An 8,785-nucleotide genomic window follows, 5' to 3' on the forward strand; every position below is an offset into this window, starting at 1 on the left:
CGCTGCCGTAGCGCAAAGATGTCTGCCTCCATGGCTGCGAGACCCGCTCCTATGTAATTATAAATAACGAATTCTAAGGAAACGCAAATATTAACGTTAAGAGGCGGAGCTCGTAGATGATGATAAAATAACATAGTTATGTATAATATATTACATTTCTGACTGTATATCCCTGTAATTATTACACACTGTAGCTTTAATATATATAACTGATACTCAAAGCAAATGCAAGGATTTCTTATAAACTCATGATACACAATACAGACACTCTGTCTACACCGGTAAAGAATCACTTACATTAGCAAGCCAAATGCACAAACTGACAGCAGTCAAACTTGATTTTCGATTAGTTCAATTAATGATTGCTTATCTTCTTGGATAAAAGGTCGTTAGAGGGGGAAACTATCTATATGTCCCAGTTACAGTTAGTTTGAAATGTTAATTAAAAAACAGTTTCAATGTTTAGTCAAAATTTGGGAACCCAAAAGAAAAAAAGGTACAAAAATAAAGGTAAAAGCTTAGAATATCGTTTGTTTTTTTCTGTTAACCAGTTTTTTTCTTCTTTGTTTGATGCAATAATCTGCTGATAGAGCCAACTGCAGTCCAAATGAAAGTAACAATAAAAGGAAATTTATATGACAATCAGATAAGCAATGCATGAGCTCTCTTTGTGCCTAAAAATGGGACGATGATCTGCCTGCATGAATGTCACCTCCTTTCAGTTTAATATCCTGATCTCATTCAGATGCAAATGTCGTTTTTATTATTTCTGACAAGTTTTATATGATGACAAACACATGAAAGAAGGTCCTAATCTTTTTTTTTTTTTTTTAAACAGCAACTGTAATGAGGGGAAAATTGCAGGCCTTCAAAATACACCATAAAGATATTACTTATTCGGTAATAAATATTCTTTTCTGACATCTTTATCAAGTCTTTAAAAAACATCAAATGTCCTTAAAATACGACCTTTGACAGATTATTTCAAGAATGTGTGAATGTACTTGCACAATCTATTATGGTCTAAAAATCCAACATTATTGTCTTAAAATTGGTGAAGCAAATAAAGAATAATATAGGGAATTTTTATTTTTTTGAGTTGATGTAATGTTTTATCACCTGTTTGACTCTTATTACTGATTGTTACGTCATGTACCTGTGCTGACACAAATGATCAATGCTAAAAGGTTCTGTCCCAGATACTGGACGTAGGCTAAAGACCATTGTGAAAATTATGCTAAAAAAAACCAAAACTAAATAATCCCCACAACAAAAATATGAAAACCCAGGGTTAATAAGGATTTCATAAAATGCTAAGCATATGGATTTGGGTCGAGGTGATGCTTAGAAGAAATCAGAAAAGGAAAAAAACAAAGGGTCGCAATTTTAGAAACTTTCTCTAAGTAGATACACAGCTCAGAAAATGTGTGCCTCCACATGAATGTACGTAATTCCCCTGAAAACGCTCTGAAAATATGCCATGCCTGTGGATGGGCTGTGATGCAATGATGGAAACAAGCCGAGAAGGGAATTGATCATGCGTACAACACTGTACGGAACTGCTGATGTTGTCACTTTCTGAGTGTGATGTATTTCTGTTGGTCAAGAAGTAGGCCGATGAAACAAGCACCTCAGGCAATGTTGCAGTAAGGTATTAGTCAAAGAGTTGGTTAGCCAAATTTTTTAATTCACAAGTGCAAGGTTATTATAATCAAACCTTCAAGAGTCTGTTTTATAAAAGAACCAAAGCTTTATTTTTCTGTTCTTCCTCCACTATCAGAAAAACTATCAAAGCTGTGTCCCTATTCATTAATTCTAGAATATTTCTATAATCTTTACTCATGTTAATATATGTAGTTGTTTGTTTGCAAAAGTAAAAAAGAAAAAAGAAAACTGGTTATTTTATAATTTCCTTTTTTGATTTAGTGTTAGGCTGGTCATAAGAGTTGCTCAAATGAATGAAACATATGTGTGATCTTAAATACCTCCAAACTAACGGGTAAAGTTAGCCTTAAAAGCCTCTAGGCTAACAGCTTATGTTAGCCTGAGATGTCTCAGAAATAATAGCTTAAGTTAGCCTGGAAGACCTCCAAGCTAACAGCCTAAGCTAGCCTGGAAGACCTCCAAGCTAACAGCCTAAGCTAGCCCGGAAGACCTCCAAGCTAACAGCTTAAGTTTGCCTGGAAGACCTCCAAGCTAACAGCTTAAGTTAGCCTGAGATGCCTCCAAACTAACAGCTAAAGTTAGTCTAGAATACCTCTGATGAGCTAACAACTAAAGTTAGCCTGGAATACTTTAGATGGGCTAACAGCTAAAGTAAGCCTGCAACACCTCTGCGCAAGTGGCTAAAGCTAATGGCTGCAGTAAGTTTAGTCAAGCAAACGTATAAACACATAAATGCTGCAGAGGACTGCTTTGCCATTTGGTTCTTACTAAAACTGCTTGTATTTCACCCTTTTCTGGTACTGTACAATTCACTGTATTGTGTGATAATAGAGATGGTTGAGTCACTCATTTACTTTATGAATCAGGTTGTGATTTCTTCACACTCAGGGTCAGGAGGGATTCCCATGTTGGCCATCACTGGAATGTTTTAGGAATAATCCAAATTTGTTCCAAAAACTCTTTTAATGTATGTAAAAGATTCGGCATTCAGAAAGCCCATTGGTTCAATTGATGTGGGTGTGGGCATTACATACAACATGCATGTTTTTGTTGTTGTTGTTTTTTTGCCAGCCCAATTGCAGGAGAAATATAGCACAGCAAAACATCTGAAACAGAAAAAAAAACAAGCTAGTCTGCATGTGTTTTTCAGTACTGTACCCTGTATCCCTGTATGCACGTGTCTGCTGTGTATGCTTTGATGTGTATGCCATCGTCTTTGCAGAAGATCACGGGATCGTCTCTCTCACTGTCTCTAGCATTGCAGAAATACACCCATCTGTCACTCCTAATCAGCAGAGAGCAGCTTGCATGTTCACAGGGTCTTACAGTGGAATGAAATCGCTTCACACACACATAAACACACATATATACACACAGATTACGCTAATGCTGACACAGTAAATCACAGAGCGGAGCACTGCATCCCTCTGGCAGTTGCTCATTAGAACATCTGGAAAACACAAAAAAGCCATTGGAACATTACCAAGCTGCACAAAATGCCATTATTTATGGTGTAATCTATGACTTATTTTTCATTTGATACATATGTAAGTTTTGAAAAGTCAAACTTTGTAGATTTTATTGTAATAGAATTCTACAAAATTGAAATGTAGCAAATAGCCCTGCCAAATAAATGGATATCCATGCACCCCATGTTCATCAATCCATCTTTCTGTTAAATTTTGAGAATAGAAGGAGCATAAACCAAATAAAGGAAAAGGGGTCATCATGTCTTCTGGCAGCCCAAGCCCATAGCAGCACAACTACATAGATAACTCCGGATAACCCGAGCCACTCTAACGCTAAGCTTTATCAAAAGGGAAAGTTTTAATCCCAGTCTTAAAAGTGGACAGGGTGTCTGCCTCACAGAATAAAACTGATAGTTGGTTCCATGGAAAAAGTACCTGATAACTTAAAGATCTGCCTGCCATTCTATTTTAAGAATACCGTAAATCCTCTAATATTTGCCTGTATTCCATTAGCGGCCGGGACTCTAATAATGGCCGGTCTCGCTGTCGGCGGAGGTAAATAACGGCCGGACTCGTATATAGGCTGGGGCTATAATTAGAACTAACAATGTTTCTGGGTAGTCCTCAAGAACTTGTGATAGTAACACACTTTTTCATCCACTACACATTCGGACACTCATCTAAAATGGTGTAATAGGGCACTATATAGGGCCCTATATAGTGATTAGGGTGGACATTTGAACTCAACCAATTTGTCTGCCCTAATACTCACAGTTTCGCTCTTGCGGCACTCAATTGCGCATTCCTTTTGAGAGTTAGTGTGGGGTGCCCCATTACAAAGAGCGCTCTGTCCCCCAGGCCCTCTAAGCACCCTTGAATTGTACAGTATAACCCACAATTCATTGCTGCTATGACATTTTTGAATCAGAGGAAATATAAGCAATGTTTTTCTGGGCTTATGTGAGATAAAAATTAACAGCTACAAGAACAAAAATCCCAAAATAACATCAGCAATAAACATATTGAAGGTTTACCATAAATGTGAATTTGGCTTTTTTAATCAAAGAAAATGTCTTAAAAAGAGAATCTGAACTCTTTCATAATTTCCCGATAAGAAAACTTGTAGAGTTCTTTTTTTAGTGTGGACTGTTAAAGGTTAGCAACACTTAAGCAGGGTGGTAAAAAAAAAAATCAAAGTCTATGATGATGACACTTGGTCTTATTTGTTCTTTGGTAATCAGGCCTGTCCTGTGTCCCTGTCCTGCCACCTCGCCGGGGTTCCTTCTACGTGGAGAGTGGTACTGGCATGTCGATTGGCAGTGTGCTAGCCTTCTGGTGCAGAGAGGGATACCAGCTGGTCGGCAGTGACAAAATCTCCTGCTATGTCAGAAGGGGAAAAGCCCATTGGAGCAACTACCTGCCCGTCTGTGAAGGTCTGTAGATCATCTCTGAATGTTTTTTTCCTTAATCATATATGCAACTTAGAAAAAAAAAAGACATTATTTTCTAAACATCTCAGGCTTAAAGCTGATTCTTACACCATAATCTAGATAGAAAAAAGGTTGGGGTTAAATCATCAGTTGATATAATTTTGTTCTGTCTTGTATCAGCAATCCCCAGACCGGAGGACAGAGGACTGAGAGTGGCGGTGTTAGCCTCAGTTGTGAGTGGCATCGTCATTTTTGCCATGTCCTTGTCCTTCCTCGTCTGCTGCCTGCAGGAGCGGTCAAGTCGGGACCGTGCCAAGAAAGAGGGCCGCAGCAGGTGGGCTTGAATACATGGCTGGGAAACTCATTCACTGTTGTCTAGTCGTGGTAAGCTGAAAGTGGTTCATCTTGGTCAGACGCAGAGAGAAGCGATCAGGTCGCCGCAGTGAGTGTTGGCTGGAGACAGAGGAAGGAGAGTGGGAAGCCTTCCCGCCACCAAAGATCTTCCACCTGTCCCAAAGGATGAACCCCCGCCTCGCTCCTGACAGTCCCCTCTACCTGACAGGAGGCCTCGGTGGATACGAGAACAGAGGATACCAACGGTACAGATGGTTTTTCACAAGGATTATGATGTGATCCTTAAGGCACATTGAGAGTCAAAATATATTATAAAATGTGAAGGTGTACTTTTTGTATTTATCCAACATATGATTATGAAAATATTGAATATACCATTAAATCATAAAATGTACAATCAAATAATTAAATACCCCATCAAACAATTAAAAATACATTCAAAATCATAATAAAGCAAATGTAATATAATAAATATACATGTTAAAAATATACAATAAAATCAGCTTGTCATAATTCTGGTCAATTTTAGCATTTTGTTGATTTTATTTGTTTGGGCATGTGCTGATTCATCAGTGCAAATGAAGAAAAATCAATGGGGACTAAAAATATCTGGGCCAAAAACTTGGGGATCAGTTGGACTAATGGCAGAATAATAAGCATTGGCTTTAACTTGCTTGACTTTGGATGGCTGGAAATCTAAATTCTTTGCATGCAAGATTTGTTTAAAATAATGTGTTCCTGTTATTCGAATCCACAGGCCGCCTCCTTGTGGTTCTTCCTTGTATTGTTCTGGTTTTACCCTAGCAGTTCCTGGAAAAAACAACAAGCCAGACTGATAATGTTTAGAATTAGTTCTACTCATTAATAATCGTGGACTGTTCCTATAGAATCTGTTCGTGAAGGAGGGACATTCAGCAGAACTGTCTGAGCTGGGTGAAGCAACACCTAGTGTCTGCCTACCAAAGTTTAGTTAAAGCCAATCACGGTAAAAGACCAAATAGCAGCAGACTCAATGAGAAACCACAACAGTTTATGCTTAACGCTCTTGCTGTTCCTTTTCCAAAGATAAAATCGTAGATTCTGACTAAACAGATGTGATAGCATTGTCCAGCGGCTGCTCTTGCTTTCGTCACATCTATACGTCCTACCTTGAACCACAATACCACCAGCCATTGGTTCAGTCTCGATTAGTTGAAGCCGTAGCCATGCAAGTTGGATTGCCGTGTTTTTGTGAAAAACACAAGAATTCAGCTTGTAGGCCAGGTTAGTCATTAGACATTAGCTGCAACTCTACAAGGCACCACTTTGTGGTTCTTCTTGAGGGATTTGCATTGTCCTATATTTATTTTCTAATGGTGAGAAAATGCTAAATGGAATGTCAGGCCGCAGTGTTCTTGATAGTATTAGCATTATTTTTTTCCAAACCCAAACACAAATGCTTTTAGGCGTCTATTGATTGCAGATTGTTGGAGCCTCTACCTTTCTAATGAACTTTAGGATTACATTCCTTCTGAATAAAAGCAGACTTTTTTTTTCTCTTCTTCTGTGTCCTGTTCAGGAGTCAGGAGAGTTTGCTGAAGACCTCCCTGCCTGGACTCTACCGTTCTGAGTCGCAGCTGTACCCACATGTGGTCCTTCAGAGGGTCCCGACCCCTACCGCGCCCTCTGCTCCTTCCGCGCCGTCGGCCCCAATGTATCTCCACCTTCCTCCATCTTCCTCTGGAGGATCCTCCCCGGCGCACACCACTACCCAAAGCCAGCCACCGATAATGGCACAATACCCAACACCAACATATCCGCCCAACCCCAACGCTGCTGTACCTGCCTACCCCCATCCAACACCAGCACCCATTTACCCCAACCCAAACCCGCCACCTCAGAGGCCATGGCAGTAACTTCCATCCTCTGATTCTGTAGGTTGTTCAAGCTGGATATGCAGTGAGCTCAGAGAAAGAGGGGGACAGACTTGAGTTCTAGAGAAGACCTTCTACTCTTTCTTATCCCCCTTTTCTCCCACAGAAGTCTGAAAAAACCCTGCTCCATTGCAGATAAGAAGGACAGGAGGCAAACGACAAAGCACTCCTTCTTACTGCATGTTTGATGCACTTTTCTGTGGCCAGAACTCAACCAGTCAATGGTTTGTTTTCTTAGGTCTTGCAGAAATAGAAGGTCCTCTTAGAAAACTGGTTTCTGCACCATTTTGCAAGGAATTCTATGAAACCAGTGAACCTAGGGGCTTGGGTTGGGGATAGAATTTGTGCACTAATCTAAAATATATAAGAAACATGCAACAGTAGGTGTGTTTGGGCAGCTCTAGGCCATTTAATTTATTTTCAGCCTTTTCCAGGTGTTTCTGATCTAAAAAAGATCTTAATGAAAGGATATATTTACCTTTGAGATTAGTTTCATGAATGCAGCTTTTCCTAATAAATTCTGGTACTTTCTAAACCATTAGTGACTGAAATGCTGCTGTTTTAAGTCCCTCTTGCACTGTTTGTTTAAACTATAGAGATGATTCTCAGCTGACCTGCGACACCTAAACAATTTGTATTTGTGGTTTCTCTATGTTATCTGACTGACAGATGTGATCTGATTTGCTTAGGGTAGAGCAGTTAAAGCTTTTGGTAGGACCAGGGTTTAAAAGAGTAACTCTTAAGCTGATGAAAATAAAAGTTTTAAAGGGATCCAGGACTAATTAAAGATGCTGGCCTGAATATGTTTTCATTTTCTTATTAACCTACAAATGTCCATTTTATGATACATCAAAACTCATATTTGCCTCATAGATGATATTGTTATATTTTTCACTCATGGAGATCACCATTTGTTAACCTGCGCAATGCATGCTGGGTTAGTGATGCAGTTAGGTCTAACTGCACTGAAACCTACAGAGTAAACGCAGGAAGGCTAACATTAGCAGAGTTGTTTGAATTTTGACACTGCAACAAGTGGCTGGCTCAAAGGCTACATTCACACTGCAGCCTGAAGTGACCTAAATCCTATTTTTTGCCCATATACGACCTGGATCTGATCTTTTCATGGCAGTCTGAACAACACAGATCCAATTTCTTCCAATCCAACCCAGGCCACTTGGCTATGTGGTCCTGAATCCGATATGAATCTGATCTTTTCAAATGCTTTTCAAACCTGTGTATGAACGGCCAGAACGTCATTTATACCCGACAAAGGTCACTATTCTGGGTCTTGCTAAGCAGAAGCGGCAAGAAAAACAACAACCATGGCAGATGATGATGCGGAGAGCAGTATTTATGTTTAACCATCTTGAAAATATTGAGTTTTTATGGTTGGAAAAGACCGCTAGATGCGTGCCGGCACTTACATCCATGTTTACTTTCGGAAAAAAAGAGCACGCTGGCCTAGGACTTAATTGCATCCTCTACTGTGCATGCGGGACACTTGTATTGTATGACTGCAGTTCACACAGGAGATCACATACAAGTCGCATATATTTGGAAATGTGAACTGCAACGTAAAAAAAATCAGATTTCACGAAAAAATTGGAATTGAGGATTAAGGCCTGCAGTGTGAACGTAGCCAAAGTTTTCATGAGCCATTATACAGAAGATATCTACAGAAACATTTAATGTGATCAGCTTGTGATCTAATGTTTACTATATTAGCTAGAGCTAAAACCACTAGCTACGGCTAATGTGAAATAAAAGATAACGAACAACCGATTAAAGTGACAGAAAGCCTCTTCCAGTCTTTGTAAAAGATAATTCTGAAAATGTTTTGATCCCGTTGCTAACCATAAAAAGCCTCAGAAACTTCACAAATATCAACACTCTCAGTGAACCATCTGATTCAACCTTTTCAGTTCGAACTGGAGTAATAGCTCCAAGCTAA

General features: G+C 39.4%; 1 protein-coding gene across 1 annotated transcript in view; it reads left to right on the top strand.

Moving 5' to 3' along the window:
- The window catches only part of LOC107087076 (sushi domain-containing protein 3-like), a 27,865-nt gene extending 19,689 nt beyond the window's left edge, over positions 1-8,176 (top strand). The window contains exons 2-5 of the mRNA XM_015378430.1: positions 4,376-4,567; positions 4,745-4,898; positions 4,978-5,163; positions 6,477-8,176. Coding sequence (XP_015233916.1) covers positions 4,376-4,567; positions 4,745-4,898; positions 4,978-5,163; positions 6,477-6,813 — 869 coding nt within the window. The 3' untranslated portion in view covers positions 6,814-8,176. The remainder of the gene's footprint in view (positions 1-4,375; positions 4,568-4,744; positions 4,899-4,977; positions 5,164-6,476) is intronic.
- Positions 8,177-8,785: the final 609 nt, after the last annotated feature.

Source organism: Cyprinodon variegatus, unplaced genomic scaffold, assembly GCF_000732505.1.
Source record: "Cyprinodon variegatus isolate N-32 unplaced genomic scaffold, C_variegatus-1.0 Scaffold172, whole genome shotgun sequence".
In the NCBI taxonomy this organism is placed as follows: domain Eukaryota; kingdom Metazoa; phylum Chordata; class Actinopteri; order Cyprinodontiformes; family Cyprinodontidae; genus Cyprinodon; species Cyprinodon variegatus.